At 34.2% G+C, this 22799-nt stretch overlaps 1 protein-coding gene across 1 annotated transcript in view; it reads left to right on the plus strand.

Annotated features, from left to right (window-relative positions):
• Positions 1-361: 361 nt before the first annotated feature.
• The window catches only part of LOC129232324 (ataxin-2 homolog), a gene marked incomplete at its 3' end in the record, with an annotated part of 41007 nt that continues 18569 nt past the window's right edge, over positions 362-22799 (plus strand). The window contains exons 1-2 of the mRNA XM_054866480.1: positions 362-428; positions 9073-9115. Of these exons, the coding sequence (XP_054722455.1) occupies positions 379-428; positions 9073-9115 (93 nt within the window). The remainder of the gene's footprint in view (positions 429-9072; positions 9116-22799) is intronic.

Raw genomic sequence — 22799 nt, forward strand, 5'->3', positions numbered from 1 at the left:
ATTTCATTGGAAAAGTTCAAAAACTGTAAAACTTACATTATGATGATGTCCAAAATCTGTTACCTACTGGACAACAATGTCCAAAATCTGTTACCTACTGGACAACAGTGTCCAAAATCTGTTACCTACAGACCGATCATTAAATTTGCTATTTATTAATTTTTATAAATACCTGCTGTCTTTTTATGGAATGAAAACAAAACTACTACTTTTACTATGGAATAAAAACAAAATTGATGTCAAATTTCAAAATTTAAAAATTGATCAGAATTAACTTTTTTGTTCCCACCTTTTGAGAACTGCTCATGTATATATTTATCAAACTGTAATTTTGTGATGTGTTTATTACTTTTCACTTCATAGAAATGAAAAATTAATATGATGTCTCTGAACAGCAATAAACGAAAAGGCAGGACAAATTCAAACAGGTTTGTAATTTTATAAAATTATCAGATATGCAAAGTGTTTTTCAAATAAAGAAATATTCTTTTTAATGGTAGTGAAACCTTTTTGCTTGGGGTGCACACCCTTTTTCATTGAAGGGCCACTCATGTTACACTACAGAAGGTTTGCATGCACACCTATCATTTAAGGGGGTCAGGAGGGAGAAATTTCTCTTTCTCAATCTTTGAGAAACAAAGGAATTAATAGTGGTGATGGTATTTTATATTTTGCTATTTAACTTGCATTGAATATGTATCCTTTACCCTCTAGGAAAAATTTGAAATGACAAGCCTGGCTACATGCTCTAGTGTTTGTCTGATGTTATTTAACATGTGAAAAATTTGTGTATGTATAGTCAATTCTCAATAACTCGAATCTAAATTGACCAACAAAAAACTTTGACTTATCGGATATTTGACTTAGCGCTAGTTTCGGTTTTGGACATTTTAATATGAAAAACCATCGAATATTTTAATTAATACACAAATACAAAAGTGACAACCAGCAGCAGGCTCTGGGCCCAACTAGGCTGGTCCTAGTCAATTTACAATCCTTACTAAAGATCAATGGCCCTCTTAAAACTATCTACTCCCTTGCTCATTACCACCTCTTCAGGTAATCTGTTCCAAGGTGCCACTACCCTGCTAAAATAATAATTTTTCCTAATATCCATGTTAGCCTGAGATTTAAATAGCTTAAAACAGTGACCCCTTGTCCTGTTTTCAGTGCTTAACGTTAGCCCTGTAACATCTTTCATTTTAATAAATTTAAACAACTGAATCATGTCCCCTCAGTCTCTTCTTTGCTCAAGACTACATTTTTTGCATTCTAAGCCTGGAATCGTAGTCTAAATGAGAAAGTCCATTTATTAGCCTTTTAGCCCGCCTTTGAACCCTTTCCAATACATTAATATCTTTCTTAAGATAAGGAGACCAAAACTGAACAGCATGCTCCAAATAAGGTCTTACCAAACTTCTATATAAGGGCAGAAGAACGTCTTTAGATTTGTTTGAAATAGATCTATTGATAAACCCAAGCATATTATTGACTTTGTTACTAGCTATACTAAACTGTTGACTAAACTTAAATCAGTAACTTTTTCTGCCTGACTAATGCCTGAACCTTGCAAATAATAACTTGTACACTTATTTCCAGGCCCTAAATGTAGCACTTGACACTTCCCAACGTTAACAGCCATACCCCATTTATCAGCCCACTCCATAATATGATCCAGATCCTCTTGCAGCTGTTTTGCTTGTTCTTCATTATCTGCAATCCCCATAACTTTGACATTATCAGCAAAACAATTCATGTTCCCTGAAATATTTTTATGAATATAGTTCATAAAAACAATGAACAAAACAGACCCTAACACTGAACCTTGAGGAACCCCGCTTAAAACCTCACTCCATTCAGAATAATTTCCCCTTACAACTACCCTTTGTTTCCTTCCGATCAGCCAGTTTTTTACTCAAATGAAAGTTTTCCCTCCTAACCCTATATCAGCTAATTTGCTAAGTAGAGCAACATGCGGTACCGTATCGAAAGCTTTTTAAAAATCAATGTAAACAACATCTACAGGCTTCTTATTGTCTAAAGCAATGGTAACTTTGTCATAGAAATCTAATAAACTAGTTGCACAATATTTACTTTTCCTGAAACCATACTGAAAACTAGTCAATAGATTATTAGTCTCTGAAAATTTACTATCTTAATTTTTATCAAAGTTTCAAAAATTTTACAAACCACTAAAGTTAGACTCACAGGTCTATAATTTCCCGCACTCCCTTTAGACCCTTTCTTGAAGAGTGGTGTAATGTTAGTCAGCTTCCAATCCTCTGGCACTGTCCCCGAGTTATAAGAAGCATTGAAAATATTTACAATTACATCTGCTAATTCCTCTGCACATTCAACTAAAACTTTTGGATAAATATTATCTGGTCCTGGAGCCTTAGTCTCTTTAATTTTTTTCAAATGAAGTAAAACGACATAGTTCTCAAGCTGTACTATAGCTTGTGTCTTGCGGGTGTCAACTGTTGAGATAAAGTTATCGTTAAAAAAACTCGTAAAAAAGTTATTCAGAACATTAGCAATATCACTATCGTCCTGAATTAAAATTCCGTGCTCATCAACCAGTGGCCCAATATGACTATATCAAACTTTCGCCGAGTTAGCGTACGCAAAAAACCTCTTAGGATTCCTGTCTATGTTATCTGCCAGTCTTTGCTCCAACTCTCTTTTCTGAATCCGTACCAAATACCTAAATTTACGCCTTGCCTTACAATATTGGAGCCTATCTGCAGTGACCAGTTTCTTTAAACCTATGAAAAGCGGCTTGCTTGTAAATTTAGAGCATCTTTAGTTTCCCCTGGAGAACCTCATCGGCCAAATTTTTGTGTTGACACCCTTTCTCCTAAAGGAATTATAATCCCCAACCGTTTTCGTTAGATTTTCCTTAAACTCTGCCCACTGAAGATTCACATCACTATTGTCCAATCGAGAAGAAAAAACTGCTTTCAAACTCTGCCTAAGTGCCACAAAATTGGTATTTCCAAAATTGGGCACAAACTTGAAATTCTCTACTTTGTGCATATCAAATTATCTCCAATGTGTTCCCCTACACGTAACCCTTGAACAGAACAAAGGCGCCGACTTGCAAAAATTATTGGGGGGGGGGACGGCGGACATCATCGGGGGTTTAGGGAGTTATATAATCCCTCGGAGGACCCCCCACCCGAAATAAAGGTCAGATTTTTGTGCCTTGAAAATGCCATATTTTCTGGTGTGTATAATTTTAATAAACAAACAGTATGTGAAACTGTTTTCGAAGTAAAAGAATCTAAAAATTGGTTTACAAATTTTCTGGTTCAACTTTTAAATCATATCACTTGTCTTAGTTAGAAACTTTTTTGTTCTATTTTATGGGGAGCCGTGCAGTGACGTAGCTAGGCATTGATATTATAAGGTAAGAAGGACAATTTACTTGAATGGAACAGCACTCCCAGGGACGCCGACTTTTTAAAAAATGGGGGGGGGGGGGGGAACCGGGGGAAGTTTTCTAAATTTGAGATGAAAAATAGAGAGTTCTCAAGTTTTTTTAAGCATTTTTACGTCTTACAATCACATTAGAACCCCTAAAACTTGACAAGCCTGACACATATTTTTTGGCTTTGAAAAAGAGAATAAATAAATACAAACGCGCACAGTATTTTCATAAAAAGTTAATTTAATTTACACATGTTTTTTTTTTAAGTCCAGTTGTTTTTTCATTAGTTATACCGGCTAACAAAGTTCAAGTGTAAACGCAGTCTCTCAATGTCTAGGTTATTTTTGAAAGGTGATTTTTCAAAATTTGTTTCATCTTTTTAATAAAAGCAAGCACTCTTGTTCAACTGCAATGATCAGTGTGAGTCCAGTTGATGTAAACTGCCCAATGATGCAAGATTGCACCATTTCACAAATCTCAATGTAAAGTGCCTTGTTATACTCCTTTGGGATTTTGAAAGCGTGCGGTGAGCTGGCTTCGTTGTTTTTATACTTCTTTGTTATACATCGATTCTGAGGAAGCGAAGGATCATCATTTTATTGTGGAGGTTTTTCTTTTAAACACGATTCGCAAAAGTATTCAAAACTATCACGCCTCCCATTTAATATGAAAATCAAACACTCATACATTTTTTGCAGATCAGAAACACTTAGATGAGCTTGCCGCAGCGCTGCCCACTGGCAAGAGATTTAACCCGTAAGTTCACGCATTCGGACAAATTCTAAGTGCTTGCAGCACTATAACACTATCATTATTCACACTACTTGTTTTCAGTTAACCTGCTTACTACCGTAATAATTATTTGTTTTAGCTCAGTACTGAATGTATTTTACAAGGTAAAGTATCTTCACACAAGGAAAATAAAAGAAATTTATGAGTTTAGAAAACATAATATAACTAATACTTTTCTTGATTTTTTTTTTTTGGGGGGGGGGGGGGGAGGGGCTCTGCCCCTCAAAAATAATTTTGAGGGGGCTTGGGCCCCCTCAGGCCCCATGGAGTCTGCGCCACTGGAACAGAACCTTCCATGTCACAGAAAACTAGATCCAAAATCACATCCTGTCGAGTACCCTCAGTTACAATTTGATCTAAGAAACAGTCACCGATTACTTTCAAAAATTCCTCTTCTCTGCTATTACTGTGGTAAAAATTATTCCAGTCTATTCCTGGAAAATTAAAATCTCCCATTATGATGACTGATCCCTTGCTTGAAATGTCACTAATAATACTAATCATCTGTTCATCTTGACCCTGGTTAAGTTGGGTGTCCTATAAATGTTCCCTAAACATAATTTTTTGCCCTTATTGCTCATCAACTCCAGCCAAATCATATCAATTTTATTAGGTTTATCATTAATTACCTATTCACTGCAAGTTAAAGTGTCTCTGACATAAAACCCCACCACCTCTTTTGCCTGCTCTATCTTGTCTAAACAAATTATACTCAGCAATATATAATAAATCGGCATCATTTTCGGTCGCCCATGTCTCGGTAACTCCAATAATATCCAACCTCTCGTCTATTATTATTCTTTTCAACTGTTCCATCTTGTTCCTAATACTACGAGCATTGGTATAAAGAACCTTAAGAAAGCCCATCTTACTTTTTTTTAAATGCTGTCTGATTATTTGAATCCTGTTAAAATCTTTTCTCTTATTCCCTTTCTACTAAAATCCCAATAGTTAGTACCTTTCCGAATTCTGCTCCTTAAACCTTGCCCCCCATTCCAACTTAGTTTTTTTGATTCTGAAGCCTATGAAACCAAACCACTGACCATTTTGACCCCTGTAGAACTCATATGCAGGCCATCCCTAGCAATCCAATCGCAAACCTGATACTACGTTTTACGCAAATTTCCTTGAGTACCAGGTTCATACACCTAGCCCGTTGTTTTAACCAGCTCCTATGCACTCCATATCTGGGAAGCAAACCAACCACTTGTACATTTGTCGAACTGTTGGTTGCTTTGTCCAACAGAGAATCCCATTCTTTTGTAAACTCATCGTTGTTACTGTGGCCTAAATCGTTAGTTCCCACCCACAAAGTAACATCTTCTTTATTATATACCCCCTTCTTTTCACCAACCATATTTACATCTTTTACCCGAGCCCCAAACAACAGTTGACAAACAACATCTAATCTCCTCACGTCAAACTCTGCCTATTGAGTTACCCACCTCATGCACACTGAATCTCATAAAATTATACCATTTGTTTCCCAGTCTGTTTCCTCAGCAATAACTTCCCTCTTAACCTCTGGAATATTCCCCATTATCTAACACACAGCTAATACCCACCTCCTTTTTGCTAACTTCCCCCTTTTCCTTTGGATTGTTTACCTCATCTACAATCCTACAGCCTAATACTAACTCAGCCTCCAAAGTAATCATCCTAATTCTGATTTCTGAGAGTTCAACACACTTGATGCAAATGAAATCCTTCTCAGAACTCATCCTTCCCCTTAAACAAGCAACATATATGTACTGTTGCTTGTCTGTTATATTTGTACATATAACAGACAAAACCGTTTTAAACACTGCATTTTATTTAAATTGCGATGCTTTTCAGGTAAGGCAAAGAAAGAACCATTGTCATTGGTAACGTAAATCAGGGAAATTTGGTGAACTTAATCTGGGAAAAGTCAGGGAACTTCTTTTTCCAGTTCCTGTCGCCTCCATATATGATACTTTTTGTAAAAATATCAACCTGATCCGTGATAATGTCCAATGTTTATGCCAAAAAGATGATTTTTCTCAATTTGTTACTAAAGACCATAACCATATCATTACAGGTGACCTTAATATTGTTAATAACATAGCCCTTTGCAATTTCATGACTAATGGCACTAAATTCTGTCCTATTTTTTATTTCAGTAAAAAACACCTTATAGGTTCATTCTCATTATTGTTTCAAAAAGCTGGTAGAAGCAAGGGTACCTTTCAATAATGATGTTTAATTAAGTAAGAAATAGGAGACATGTGTTTTGGCGTTACAAGGAACGCCTTTTTCAATGCAAAAGAAATGAGCTTATGGATGAAAAGGCATTTGACAAAAGTTTAATGTTTCTTCTCATTAGATACATGTATGTGTTCATGCTCCTATTTTATCATTCAGTGGTGAACATTTTTTCAACAGACCAGAAAAGTTAAAAAATGACCCAAAGATAATAAATAATGGTCCTTTGGAGTAATAGACACAGAAATGCATTTACCTTCAATATTCTAGTCTTAACAATAATTGTGCAGCAATATATTTTAAAACCCACAATTAACATTTGTGGGAAACAAGTGAATTATGAAAAAATCACAGAATTCGCTCATAAAATAAAAAGTCACATGTTCTTTAGTGAGAAATTTTTTAAAACCATTTTTTAAGACCAAAAATCTATGAGCACCGGAAAAAATTTTCTGTGGACCTGTGCCACTCCGCCGGACTACTGGTTGAGAACTGCTGATCAATATAATGCCTAAACCTGTAAAATGCAAAAGCTTTGACCCCAAGTTGCGCATAGGGTGTCCCCCCCCCAAAAAAATCAAAAGATTAAAGTCTTGCCTTCTAAAAGGTTTCCTTTGGTGGACTTTAGACCTCTGGTAAAATTTTATGACTCTTTGAAAATATTTTGAGGTCCCCGAAGAGGATTGAATTATGCCAAAATGTCCCAAATTTAGCAAAATTTCACAGAGAACGAATTTACTAGCGCCACCTACATCATTACTAAACGTCTGGCTTTTAATATTTATTAAATTACTTCTAAAAATGTCATCAAAAATCGGGATGGATGGCCACCGTGGACTTATCTGCTTCGTTTCAAAGTTCCATTCCTTTGAAATAAGATTAAAAGTCCATTTATTTGAAATTTTTAGTTTTTACTAGTGATGTGCAGCATCGTTAAAAAAGTAAGATATGCAGATCCGGATCATTAATGTCAAGATCCTCGAATACGGATACGGATCTCAAAATGTTTTTGCCCAATTCAACTATCCAAGTGTAAAATTCATTACGGAAGGTATTCCCGTCACTATAATAATACTGTTTCTTCAAAAAATGTCATCTACGGTGAAAATATTAAGACTATGATTTACTCTTTGAAGAAATCTCCATTAAAATTGATGGAGAGTTGGAAGGAACAGGTCAGCACAGCATTAATGCTTAGATAGAATGTGAAAAATTATTTCTAGTTTGCTCGGTAGATTAGGATACAGGAGCAAGAATGTAAAGCTGCTACTGGATAGGCTAGAAATAATTTTTCGCATTTTATTTCAGCATAAATGCAGCGCTGACCCATTCCACCCAAATTACTCCGACCGACAGAATAACAAAGCCAGGAACACCTTTACAAACAGTAAATAGAGACTTTTGTCTCACTTTGTTTTAAGGATGCCAGGAAAAACCAAAATTAAGAAAAACAGAAACCCCATATCAATAACAAAAACTAATATTAAACTAAAAATGAAAAAAAAAACAGGGCTGTTGGCTTCTAAAATGATACCTTATAATTTAAATAGAGAATAAAACCTAATTTAAACGGAATTTAAGAGTCTTTTATTGAAATATTTAAAAATTTTCAGAACTGAAAAAATCCGTTTAAGATCCGTCAAAAAAGTTACGGATACAGATCTTTATTTTATCTCGGATATCTGCGGATATGGATACGAATATGGATATCCGAAACATCACTAGTTTTTTACTTTCGTTAAATAAATCAGTATTCCATATGGAAATTTGCCACTTGCCATATCAATTTACTCCATGAAACAAAAAGTAGAGAAAAGTTTAAGAAGATGTTATCCATAGGAGTAAATAGGACCTCGTGTTACATTTTCTACCATCACATGGTCAAAAATGTACTGAACCAAAATTTTAATATAAATTCACATGCTAAGCATTGATAAAGCCCAGTAAAGCAGAAATGAAGATTTTTTTAAAAATTGGAGTTAATCAATTTGGCAATTGAGGCATCCATATAAAAATCAATTTTCAAACCGATCATTAATTTCCAACTCTGAAAAGTGTTGGCCCCTTCTTCTCTTGTTGGAAGAAGTGCAAAGCCCTTCTTCTTCAACTTAAAGGGTCTAATAAATAATTAGGGTCTAATAAATGGCTACGAACTAGTAACTGAAAATTAAAATTTTTAAGTCATCTCTGTTTGTTTTTAAAGTTTTGAAATCTATTTTTAGAGAAATTTTGATGCATTTCTCTCTGGTTGTGTAATTTATGATTTTATCTGGGGAGGCTCCTTTTATTTCTTTTCCTTGTCTAAAATTTTTAATTCTTAAAAAAAAAAAAAAAAAAACGAAACTTTACATGCGCTTGTGGACTGCACGTAGCTATATGGGGAGCTGCATTTGGCCTGCAGGTTGTGCAGTGTGCGCCCCTACTTTATCTTATGTGTTTCTGTCCCTTGAAACCTTCAATGTTGGTCAATAATTAGTTCTGATTAGTGATTGCTAAATTTAAAATTCTGTTTTGACTATCAATTATTTACAGTTATCACTGTTCTTTATTGCATAAATGTACCTGTTAAAATTCTACTAAAATAGTTACTATTAAATATTATTCATGTGTGAATTTTTCTTTGACAGCAAGTTAGGGAGATCAAAATTCTACAATGAAAAGAATATGACTGTAAGTTGTACTTTTTTTCCCCTTTAACTTCAATTTTCATTTGAATTGTATATCCAAATTATTTTTTGCCTGTGGTGTCTATTTTGTTTTTTGTATTAAAATTATTGTTACAGTTAAATACTGTGATCAAATTTTGGTCTAGTAGTCCGGCGTCATTTCTTTCCCACCAAGACTGGTAAAAAAGTAGGCCCAACCTAGACCGGATTCTCATTTTGCAAAAACACATGGGTTGCTTATGAACAAAAGCTTGGATTGGAGGATGCCAGTGATAAGATTGAAACCTGTCAAAATTTGAAACCTATCCCAGAGTATTTTTACTTTAGTTTTTGGGGGAAGATAATGGGGGAAAAAAGAATCAAATGAATAGGGTCAGATGGTGTAAAATAGATATAGGCATTTTTGAATTGAAAATCCAAATATGCAAAACTGATATTGAACAGTTAAAAAGCAGCGATTAAGTTTTTACATTTCAACCACACTCCACATATCTACTCTTGTTATTACTAAAATAATATCAATATTGATTTCTGTAGCATATAAAAGCTGTGATATAAATTTTATTGTTTCTGTGCTTGTTTTTATGCCTATTTGACACCACAGGATGTGCATGGTAAAATGGGTAGCACATACCTGCCAACGGTACTGGTTTTTCTGGGAGGTTCTTTCATTTTGAGCATTTCTCTCGTTTGTGTATGTAATATAAGGAATTTGCATTTAATTGTACTTTGATAGATATTAAAAAAGTTCTATTTTCCCCTCCTAAATAACAATGAAATTTGTGATATTGCTGTGTGTCTCAATCATCTACTGGATTTTTACAGTAGATGTTATCTAAAGGTCAAGATTCAGAAAATTTCTAAGTGGCCAGTGGCCAATAGACCCAAAAAACTTGGTGGCCACCACTGTCGCCGAGTGTTGAAGTACAAAATGAGAGAGGAGTTTTTATTACTTTCATGAAAAAACAATTAAATAGAACTTTACAGAATTACATTTTAAAAGATATAAACATGTATTTTGGGTTTTTTTTTTCCAAAATAGATAAAATAAATCTAGGCCTGGATCTGCATACCCTGAGACCACGCAATGCGGGAGGGCCCACATCCCTAAGGGGCTCAACGGCTCAAGAAATTGAAGAAAAATGGAAACAAACTAGCACTAAGACTTATTAACGTTAGAAATATTGCTTAAGCAATTAAATAGTTTTGTCTGCTTCCATCTTGCAAATAACATAACATGGCGACTATGTGAAAAATTTAATACATGAAAGTAATTTTGATAAGTAAAAACCCTCAAAAAACAATAATTTAGATGAAAGAGTTAATTTTTTAGTATATTAAAGTCCAAGCAATACGGAAAAAATAATATTTTGAAGATATAATTTGAAGGAAAATGTTTTGCATTTTTCATGAAAATAATTATCCAGGAGGAAAAAATACGTCACATTTTGCGGAATGCTCAATAGTCTGCATTGTATTGCAATAGTCATTCAATTCTATTTTTGGAAACTTAGGCACTTAAAGAATCTTGTCTACTTCCATCTTGGAAGTGACCAAATATGGCGACTGTGCTACAAATTAAGATTTAGGTTTTGAATTTGTAGCATAAAAATAATTATAAAGTGTAAAATCCTCAACTTAATTAAACTGTAATAGCTTTTAGCACATTAGCATTCAGTGCAATAAGGATAGGATGAAATTTTAAATACAAAATTTTTCATTTCTCAAGAAAACTGTTTCCAATAATAAAAAATAAATAAATAAATAAATAAAATGCTTTACAGCACATTTTGTGTCATTTTCATTAGTTTGCATTTGAATAAACATCAAATTCTGCTTTGTTTTTGCAAACATTAGCACTTAAATACTTACCCTACTTTCATCTTGTGAGTGACCAAATATGACCATGCTTCACATGTAACTGTATTGCCCTTCTGGTAAAAAAAACTATTGCCATTTTGGTAAAAAGACGATCTTCGTTGATGTGTTTATCCTCAGGCGTATGCTTCCAAAGCGATTTATTTTCTTCCACCCTCTTGAGTTTCTGCCTAATTCCTGTTCATCTGAAGATTTTTTTTCTAGGAACAGCGGGGGGTGAAATGGCGACTGAGGACGTTTTTTTAGGTTGCTTCTTTTTCAAACTAGGTCGCCACGTTGCGAGTGGCGACCGTGAATCTTGACCTTTAATGTTGGCAGGTATGATAGTGTTATTTAAAATTGAACTTCAGGGTGAAAATATGATTTAACCTTTTTTACAAATACATAAATAGAAACTATCAGACAATTAATCTAATTCAATTGTAATTAAAAAAAGTGCTCATTACTGTTGAAGATTGGTTGGTTAAGTCTTTTGACTATGTGTTCCTTTTCACTTGCATTTATCATTAAGAATAATGTAAAAAAATTCTGTAAATGATTTCATTATAAATTTTTTTAGTGCAAGTATCTAAACATTTGACAGCTTGGGTTGTAAATTTTAAAGATTTTTTAGCATTGCAATCTTTGGTGTGTATTGTTGTTGCACTAGAACTTCAGTTTTATGGACTAGATTCTTGAGCAGACTAATTAACAATTTTACTGATCTTAGACTTTAACTTGTTTCTATTTGTCTTTTTTTTTTTATTTTCCTGTCTTCCCCCTTAGCTTTCAATCAAATTGCTACCTTTTCAGAAGTAGAAACTTCTTCTGATTTAGCCCAAACTCTTTTTTCTCTCTTCCCTTTGGAATTTTACAATGCATGAAGGTTTTAATAAAATAACATTTATGATTGTTCACTTCAAAACTTTATGTATGGCAACTGTGTAAAAAATTTAAACAAAAGGTGCAAAAAAAAAAAAAGTGCAAAGGTTTACAAGTTTAAAGTAAAGGGGAAAAAAAGCAAAGTGAAGACGCACAGGTTTGTGAGCGCAAAAAAAAAAAAGTTGCACCAAAAATAAGTTAAATTAAAAAAGAAATAACTTTAAAAAATGAAAAAAGGTGTTCAGATTTGAGGGCGCATCGACACTCGGGCCAGTTCGCCCCTGTATTGTCATTATTCAAGGTATGCTTTATAGTTTCCCATGAAAGGTGACTTACACGTCTATCCGACAGCGGAATTGCTTCTTCTTGCATTTTTGCATGATTTGCAAAACACGCGATCCATTTTTCAATTACTGGATCTTCTATTCAACCAGATTTGGTCCACCTTTGGTCCAAGTGCTAGATAAGGCATACTCCTGCGTATTACAAATGATTGTAAATATCCCGACCCAGTTTCACAAAATAGAGCACTAAGCATAGCTTTTTCAGAGATTGGTTTTCTCAAAAGTGCAGTATGGGAAAATCATGGGACAAAAACTTTAGTGTTAATGAAATTTATACAAGTAGTAGTCTAACTCTCGAAAAGTGGTATACTAGTGCAGCCAGAATTTAATTACATGCATATGGACTATGGTATTAGGATTGGCAATCTATGTTAGAAGAAGGGTTAAAGGGTTTTGACCTTCACAACTCCGTCTCTTGCTGCACCACTGCTTTGTTGCAAAAAAGTTTTTTATCTTTTAAATTTTTGCATCATATTCAATTCAGATAAACTGTTTTTGTTTGAACTTGCAGCATTAAGGATTCTTTAACAGCAATGAAGATCTAAATGTTTCACATGATTTGGAAAGCTCGTTGTTTTAAAAAATAGCTTGAAAGGTCATGGGTGCCCATATGCAAAATGTTAAAGGGGGGAGGGGCTAAGACATTTTCCCCATTGTTTAGCAGGATATTTTCCCCATGGAAACCAACTTCAGTACAGATTAGAGTTATTAAAATTTGATGTTTTTAATTACTTATTCATTAATGGCTGGGGAAAAGATGCTTTTACATTTTTGCAAAAAATAAAGTACTAAAAGCAACAAAGTTCTCATTTCTAAGGCAGGGGAGGGGGCAAGGGCGTATATAAGGAAGGGGCTGAAGGGGCCCAAGCCCTTTCCAAAATCTGAAAAAAAAATTAAATAAAGGTAGTTATATTTGGTTTTAGTTGCTCACAATTTTCAAACTTTTAGCTACGAAAAAAAAAAGGAATAAATAAATAAATATGATAGTGATAACTATTATAATACGTTAGATCCGAGATTTCTGGACTGGGTGCCGCAGGAAGAAGTGTTCATGGTAACAGTAATATGTATATAAAACTAGATTAGTATGCCATGAGAAAATTCAAATTCTTCAAAGGCTGCCGCGAATCGTTAAAGTTTGAGAATTCTGCGTTAGATGGCAACAGGTTATGTGTAAAAATCAAGATTCAGAAAATTTCTAAGTGGCTAGTGGCTACTAGACCCAAAAAACTTGGTGGCCACCCCTGTCGCCGAGTTGTGAAGATCAAAGTGGGAGAGGAGTTTTTACTACTTTCACGAAAAAACAAATAACAGAATTGCATTTTAAAAGCTATAAACATGCATTTTTTTTCCAAATTAAATAGATAAATAAATCCAGACCTGGATCTGCAAATCGCAGACACCGCAATGCGGGAGAGCCCACGTCTTTATGGGGACCAAACGGCTCAAGAACTTGAAGAAAAAATGGAAACAAATTAGCAAAGACTTATTGATGTTACAAATATACACTGCTGGCCTCTGGGGAGGGGGCCCTACAGATTTTGTTGCAAGGGTGCTCAAAGTTTATAGATCCAGACCTGAATAAATCAATGAAAAGTTGGCAGGAAACTGCATTTTAGATAAAATGTACAAAAAATACAATTTTGCTAATAAAATTTCACTTTTCCTGAAAATAACTAATTACAAAAAAAAAATTCTGGCCTTTTTTGTGTTATTTTCAGTCGTTTGCACTGAGATAGGCATCCAATTCTGTTTTTGGAAACTTAGGCAATTTAATAGTTTTGTCTGCTTCAATTTTGCGAATGACCAAAAATGGCGAGTATGCGAAAAATTTAAGATATGAAAGTAATTTTAATATTTAAAACCCCTCAAAAAACAATAATTTAGATGAAGAGTCAGTTTGTAGCACATTAGTGTCTAGCAATATGGATAAAATAATATTCTGAAAATAAAATTTGGAGGAAAAGTTTTTGCACTTTTTAAGAAAATAATTATCCAGAGGAATTAATCCTTTTTTAAGAAAATAATTATCCACAGGGGAAAAATACGGCATGTACGGAATGTCCAATTGTTTGCATTGTATTGCAATAGACATCCAATTCTATATTTGAAAATTTAGACACTTAAAGAATCGTGTCTACTTCCATCTTGGAAGTGACCAAATATGGCGACTGCGCTAGAAACTAAGATTTAGGTTTTTGAATTTGTAGCATAAAAATAAGTATAAAATGTAAAATTCTCATTAAACATCATTTTAATAGAACTGTTATAACTTTTAGCATATCAACGTCCAGTGCAATAAGGATAAGATGAAATTTTAAATACAAAATTTTTCATTTCTCAAGAAAACTTTTAAGTAATGAAAGGAAAATAAAATGCTTTACGGAACATTTTGTGTTATTTTCATTAGTTTGCATTTGAATAAATATCAAATTCTGCTTTGTTTTTGCAAACTTAAGCACTTAAGTACTTTGCCTACTTCCATCTTGTAAGTGACCAAATATGGCATTTATGCTCACACGTAACTGTATTGCCGTTCTGGTCCAAAAAACGATCTTCTTTGATGTGTTTATCCTCAGGCATATGCTTCCAAAGCGATTTATTTCCTGCATAATTCCTGTTCATCCCAAAATTTTTTTTTCTAGAAACAACAGGGGGGGAAATGGCGACTGAGGACGCTTTTGTAGGTCACCACTTTTCAAACTATGTTGCCATTTGGAAGTGGCGACCCTTAATCTTGACCCTTACCCATACCTCAAGAAAAGAACGTGTCTTGGGAAAGCAAAGTTACTTTTACAAAAAGAAAAGCAAATAGTGTTAAGGAAAAATCTCATTTCTTTCAAAATAAATCTTTAAATTAAAATGTTTTTAACAGATGCAGTTTATTGCTTAGGAAAGTAAGTTCCCCTCTCTTCTCCCCCTCCCCACCCCGTTTTTTTCTTCCTTGTCTTTCTAAAAAGAAGGGTTTTCAAAATATTTCCCTCTTTAACACTCGTCCCCAGCAAGAGATTTAAAATTAGTTTTAATTGTTTGGTTGGACTAATAATGGAAATGGATGTTCTAAAAATGCATTTATTTAGATGTTTTTCACTTCTAGAAGAGGATCCCCGAACCAATCCCTATTCACTAAGGTTACTACCAAAAATCGTCTAAAATTGTGCCTTAAGATTTCAATTTTGAGAAGTTGCGAAGGGATCTCTAAAACCACTCCTTACCTCTAGACGTCTCCAAAGATGACCTGAAATTGCATTTTACCTTTCAGGGGAGGATTCTCGAACCTCCTTTCCAAAGATTGCCTAATGTTGGGGAAAAAAATCTGAATTACTTTTGAAAAGAACTTTAAAATAAAATTTTCAAAAGTTACTGACTATTGATCAGGTAATTACGTCCAACACCTCCTATTTCTTTACTCCTTCCACCCCATTTTTTTCTTTTCCCTAAGTCTTCAAAGTACTACACTTCGTAAGCTCTCTCCACCCACTAAAACCACTAAAGATCTTCTCAAACCTTGTTTTCAGGGCTTCAATGTCGAAAAAATTTCCAGGGTACAGTTACCAAACGTCTTGCCTGCTAAAAGCATCGAAAGTTGTTTAACCTTTAGCCAACGGCGGGTACATATGCTGTACCGACAAAAAGTGCTCTCTTCCTACGGCTGTGGTACAACGTCTGTACCAGTCCTTCCCTTCCCCCCCCCCAGTTACTTCCCGCAGTTGATAATCCTTTCACACACGCCTACGCAGGGAGAAAATGAATGAAACGCACTACACCCCTTTTGGGGGTCTGTCAATCAGAGGCGTTTGGCATAGTTTTGTTCCCAGTGAAGGAATGTGTGGCGAAGTTTCGAAAAAGAGGGGAGAAAGTTAAGCAGAAGTAAAATACTTGAAGGAAAGAAAAATTTTTGATAGCCTTTTTCTGTTTAATAACCCAATAGTAAGGCTTCCTATAATTAATAACAGCATATTTTACTGAGTACAAAACACCTATTTAGTTTAAGCAGTGTAGATATTTAGGGAGCAGAGCGCAAGAAACATCATTCTCCAAAATATTTCTTTTGTTATGGTTTTATAAAAATAATTAAACACTTGAAAAGCATATGTTATTTTGCTAACTTTTCGAAAATGAATATCATGCTGAATAAGAAACAACTTATCAATTTGCGATTTGCCACGTTTCATTTATTTCTTTATTTACATTTTAACTAAAAATTATTTGTAATACCGTTTCCACAAAACATGGAAGACATTCTAAAATCAATAAATTTGAAAGAGAAGTGCAATTAAGAATCTGTGTCGCGAATCTTTTGGTTTGAAAATTGAAAGTTAGACTAAATGCTCATTTTTTTTTTTTTTTTTTTTTTATAAAAAGAGTCACTAGCACAGCCAGAATTATCTTCTGGAGGGGGTTTTCTGTTCAAAACGAGCCTTTTCATATGTAAAAGTTATTGCACTAGGGATGGCAAGAATGTTAAAATCAAGGGCTCTGAGGGGTGTTTCCCCCCCCCCCCCTTCGCTACGCCTCAAAATCTATCTAATTGTTCACTTAAAATGTCAGTAATCCAACGTTATTAAGCACAAAACTTGCAAATGATTGCAGACACGTGTTTCGGTGTTACAAGGAACACCTTTTTCAATGCAAAGAAGTGTGAGCTTTTGGATGAAAAGTCATCCTAGAAAAGCAACACGGTGGAACAGGAGGTAGTATAAATATCAAAAAATAGAAATTAAACAAAACAAAAAAGATAAAATGACACATGGAGACAAAATTTATTATATAATTCCATCAGGAAAAAACCGTTAAGTAATAAATTTTAAAAGAAAACCCATAAACAATGCAAAAAGTCCAAAAATGAAACCACTCTGAATAAATTAGCAATAAATTTACCAGCGGGAAAAACTATGTATGGAAGCAATGTATCAAATGGAGAAATGCAGAAAAAACAGAGTGAAGGATAAACATATTGGAATTAGTTAATCACAAAACGAAATAAGAAAGCAAAAAATGAAAAAATAAAAGTAAGAAATGTACGACGTTTACATAAAAATAATAGAAAATCTAAACCAATTTTAACAAAGGAGTCCACACAGAAGAAAAATAGGGAATTGCAGTAAGATCGTTAACTAAATTAGAACGGTTCCTCAGGATGTGAAAAGATTCCCAAAAATCAAGATCCAACGAATTGGGGCATTTTTGGATAATTTGATAAGAGTTAAAATCAAAAGAGTGATTCGATTCCCAACAGTGTTGAACAATACTGGATTTATTCAGCTGTTGTTTTCTCACATAGCTTTGATGTTCTTTTAACCGAAATTTCAAAGAACGGCGGGTCTGTCCGATGTATCCGAGTCCGCAATTGCAAACAATTTTATAGATCCCACAGCAATTAAGAGGGTGAATAGAATCTTTAAGCGAAGAGAAAGAAAGTTTATTAATAGGAGAAAATACCACTTGGAATTGGAATCGCTTCAGAATCTTAGCAACCTGAAAACTGATACCAGGGAAGAAAGGCAGAACAACTAAATTCTTAGTGTTAAAAGTTCTATTAAGAACAACATTTTGAGATTTTTTGCAAAGTTTTTTATAAATGGAATCAACTAAGGTGGGCGGATAGTCTCTATCAACAGCCACAGCTCTTATATAGTTAAGTTCCGCATTAAGAAGCTCAGGTGAAGAACAAATATTCATTGCACGATAAACATATGTGTTGAAAGCTGAATATTTTTGATTAGGAGGGTGAGACGATAATCTATGTGGGGGTAAGGAAACAGCAAAAGGTTTACGATAAACCGTAGTTTCAAAACCGGACTCAGTTCGAGAAACGAGAACATCCAGAAATGGAAGGCAATTATTCTGTTCTTTTTCACAAGAGAATTGAATATGAGGATCAATGGAATTTAAAATGGATAAAGTATCATCAATGCTTAGTTGACCGTGGTTCATAAGAACAAAACAGTCATCAACATAGCGAACATAGAATTGAAACTGTAGTTTCTGAAACAACTTGACCTCAAAGTAATGCATGTAAATATCACTAAGGATGGGGCTAAGTGGGTTTCCCATTGCCAAACCATCCAACATAGTGTAAAATTTTCCATTAAAAACAAAGGAACTTTGCCTTAGACAAGTATGAGTAAGGAAAACTAAATCCTCAATTTCCTTAGAGGTAAAATGAAATTCAGACAGTCTACTCTGAAGGCATAACAATGAACCCTCGACCGGAACGTTCGTAAATAATGAGTTCACATCAAAAGAAACCATAAAAGAATTAAGCAAAGTTCCTTTGTTTTTAATGGAAAATTTTACACTATGTTGGATGGTTTGGCAATGGGAAACCCACTTAGCCCCATCCTTAGTGATATTTACATGCATTACTTTGAGGTCAAGTTGTTTCAGAAACTACAGTTTCAATTCTATGTTCGCTATGTTGATGACTGTTTTGTTCTTATGAACCACGGTCAACTAAGCATTGATGATACTTTATCCATTTTAAATTCCATTGATCCTCATATTCAATTCTCTTGTGAAAAAGAACAGAATAATTGCCTTCCATTTCTGGATGTTCTCGTTTCTCGAACTGAGTCCGGTTTTGAAACTACGGTTTATCGTAAACCTTTTGCTGTTTCCTTACCCCCACATAGATTATCGTCTCACCCTCCTAATCAAAAATATTCAGCTTTCAACACATATGTTTATCGTGCAATGAATATTTGTTCTTCACCTGAGCTTCTTAATGCGGAACTTAACTATATAAGAGCTGTGGCTGTTGATAGAGACTATCCGCCCACCTTAGTTGATTCCATTTATAAAAAACTTTGCAAAAAATCTCAAAATGTTGTTCTTAATAGAACTTTTAACACTAAGAATTTAGTTGTTCTGCCTTTCTTCCCTGGTATCAGTTTTCAGGTTGCTAAGATTCTGAAGCGATTCCAATTCCAAGTGGTATTTTCTCCTATTAATAAACTTTCTTTCTCTTCGCTTAAAGATTCTATTCACCCTCTTAATTGCTGTGGGATCTATAAAATTGTTTGCAATTGCGGACTCGGATACATCGGACAGACCCGCCGTTCTTTGAAATTTCGGTTAAAAGAACATCAAAGCTATGTGAGAAAACAACAGCTGAATAAATCCAGTATTGCTCAACACTGTTGGGAATCGAATCACTCTTTTGATTTTAACTCTTATCAAATTATCCAAAAATGCCCCAATTCGTTGGATCTTGATTTTTGGGAATCTTTTCACATCCTGAGGAACCGTTCTAATTTATTTAGCGATCTTACTGCAATTCCCTATTTTTCTTCTGTGTGGACTCCTTTGTTAAAATTGGTTTAGATTTTCTATTATTTTTATGTAAACGTCGTACATTTCTTACTTTTATTTTTTCATTTTTTGCTTTCTTATTTCGTTTTGTGATTAACTAATTCCAATATGTTTATCCTTCACTCTGTTTTTTCTGCATTTCTCCATTTGATACATTGCTTCCATACATAGTTTTTCCCGCTGGTAAATTTATTGCTAATTTATTCAGAGTGGTTTCATTTTTGGACTTTTTGCATTGTTTATGGGTTTTCTTTTAAAATTTATTACTTAACGGTTTTTTCCTGATGGAATTATATAATAAATTTTGTCTCCATGTGTCATTTTATCTTTTTTGTTTTGTTTAATTTCTATTTTTTGATATTTATACTACCTCCTGTTCCACCGTGTTGCTTTTCTAGGATGACTTTTCATCCAAAAGCTCACACTTCTTTGCATTGAAAAAGGTGTTCCTTGTAACACCGAAACACGTGTCTGCAATCATCTGCAAGTTTTGTGCTTAATAACGTTGGATTACTGACATTTTAATTTTTCAGCACAAAGGTATTTATTCTTTAATTGTTCACTTATTGAGTGAAAAGCATAAAAACTTAATTTTGATATTTTAGAAAATATAAATGTATTTCCTTGATATTTTGTCTATAGCAAATATTATTTCAGTAGAAAGTCAAAAGGACTAAGGATACGCTGAATGAAACAAAATAAGTATGGTACACCGGGGCACGTTTACGAGGTTTTTTTTTTTTTTTCCGCTGAATTTTTTAATTTTATGGTTCAACTTAGGAATTCTTAAACGTTATGGCCTTATAAAGCAGTTAATAAAGTATAAATTTGTGCATTCAGTTTTCCCCCTGTTTGTATTTAAGGGGCTTAAAATGTTAATTTTTAAGTCAAAGTCGGTTGCTCCTCTTTCTTCCTTGCGCAAAAAATAAAGAGGTTAAGTGAAAAGATTTATAAGAGCACCTGATATATCTTACTCAGTTTTCAATGAGAGTCTAATGTCTGTTTATTTTTTTTTTCTGTTAATTAATTCTTACATTTGGAACTGTTTATGCCAGTAAAAAATGGAAGAAAGAGGTTGGTTTTCTGTTTACTCATGCGAATTTTTTTTTTTACTTATCTTCTCTTACTCACAAATAACAACGTACTGGGTAGTGAAAATGTATTATAAAGACAGTACATAAATAGGAAATGTTGAAAAGAGGAAAGACTTGGAATCTAAAACAAATTTGCCCAGATATTTTTCTTGTGCATTGTGAAGGGAGCGGAACTTAATCCTTCAACAATTACTAGAGGTATTTCAACCACAATTAGAAGAAAGAGTGAATGGGGATATCAGGGGATTTGTAGGCTGTCTCTCCATATTATCTCACTCGACAGTGATTGACTTTGAAACGCCAGCTTCATATACAAAAAAGGGTGCCTTGCATGCTCTAAAAGATAGATAAGCGCTAACGTTCTTTATGTAAATGAATACGGTGTTCAAGCATATTCCGCTTGCACCTGCTCAGAAAAGCAAAGCAAGGAATTGTTCGCTATTATTGTGGATTCTTTCTTGGACACACGTATTAGTGTCATCATTTTTCTGAATAGCCAAGCTGAAAAGCAAAGTTGCCTCCCTTGAATCTAAGGTATTCTACATTGTATTTACAATGGCTTTGGTCTCAGTTGAACGCTATTTACCTCCGCATTTTAGCGCATAGATAAGGACATCTGGCATTTATTGAATCCAGTGTTCTACCTCACAAATAGAGTTTGATATTTATTATTTTGTTGTCGTTAGCCTTAGGTTAGATGAGAAGCGTTATTTCAGTGATTTCAATTTTAAAACTGAACCAAATATACTTACAGAAAATCTAAACCTAGAGAACCCCATAAGGAACAAGGAGGGAAAAAAATTATTTTCAAACCATTGAATAAGTGATGACTAGCCAAGTATAGTGTCCCACTATAGTAACCCTGTATTGCGGAGAGCTCAGTGGTCAAAGTGGACATTGCCTCCTTTATGCTGTCCTATTCGGGGGGGAAGGAACTAAGAAAGCTTTGAGCCGTAGGGAGAGGGAAAAGATAATTGTATAGTTGCCGTAGCCTAAAGGTTAAGATTACTTTTATGGAGCTTCAATTTTGAAAAATGGCCGGACCCCAAACATTGCCAAACATGGTCTACAGTTGCGCTTTTAAGACTTCAATAACCAAAAAATTTCGGACGTGGGTCCGACTGCTCCCGTATGAAATCTGAAAATGAAAAATTTACAATTTCGAAAAATTTTAAGGTGGAGAGCGTTTAAATCTCTCCACCTAGTATAATTGAGTATCTCTTCATTTTTCAGGACTGTAATTTCAAAATAGTTTTTGGGGAGAGCTCCAGCACTGCCCTGCCCGTAAAGTTATCGAAGTCAGTCTGAAACTGCGTTTTTAGAACTTCAATTTAGAAAAATGGGCTGAGGGGTGATGGATTTCGCTCTATTTTTTAAAAAAATCTATCCTTGGCAACTTCAAAAAGTCACATTCCTCTCATTACACTAACTTTAACAAATATAGCCTATAATGGCATTTTTAAGATTTCAATTTCTAAAAATTTCTGCAGAAGGGCCTCCAAATTCTTCCTCCCCGTAGCATCATCAGAGACCGTCTAAAACTGCGTTCTTAAAACTGCAATTCCAAAAAAATTCTGGGGGAGGACCACCGATCTATTCTCCCACCAGAAGCGAGAATTTTTTAAGAATGCCCCCAAAAATTATTTTTTGGCTGCGACACTGTATCTTTACTAATATTATAAAGAGAGAGGGCTGATTTTTGTGTGTTTATATGTTCGAGGTAATCTCTGGAACCTCTGCACCTATTTGAAAAATTATTTCACTATATGAAAGGTGCTTTCTTACTGAGTAACATAGGCTATCATTCGAAAAAAATCTGATAAATAGTTCTTTTTTTATTCAAATTTAGGCCCAAATTTCACGTAAATTGCCTATTATTGGCTATTAAAGGGGTGAAAAATTACTTGCACATATTAATATTATATATCGTTAAAGCGGGCAGAATTTTCCGCATTTTAAACAATTTATTTCAATGCTCTAACTTGATTACCGCGGGAGTAATTTGCGTTTTTAGCACAAACTTTTTTAGGCTTAGCTGAAATTTAGGCACTACTTTCTTCATTAAATCTGTCAATAAAAAGTGAAGGAATTGTCCCACAGTTTTCTTTTTGACAGCAATGGAAAAAGCAAGATTTTTTACTTCAGATCTCTCTTGACCTGTGGTTGAAAAAATTAGCTTCTATCTTCAAAGGAAAAA

This window comes from Uloborus diversus, unplaced genomic scaffold, assembly GCF_026930045.1.
Source record: "Uloborus diversus isolate 005 unplaced genomic scaffold, Udiv.v.3.1 scaffold_1145, whole genome shotgun sequence".
In the NCBI taxonomy this organism is placed as follows: Eukaryota; Metazoa; Arthropoda; class Arachnida; order Araneae; family Uloboridae; genus Uloborus; species Uloborus diversus.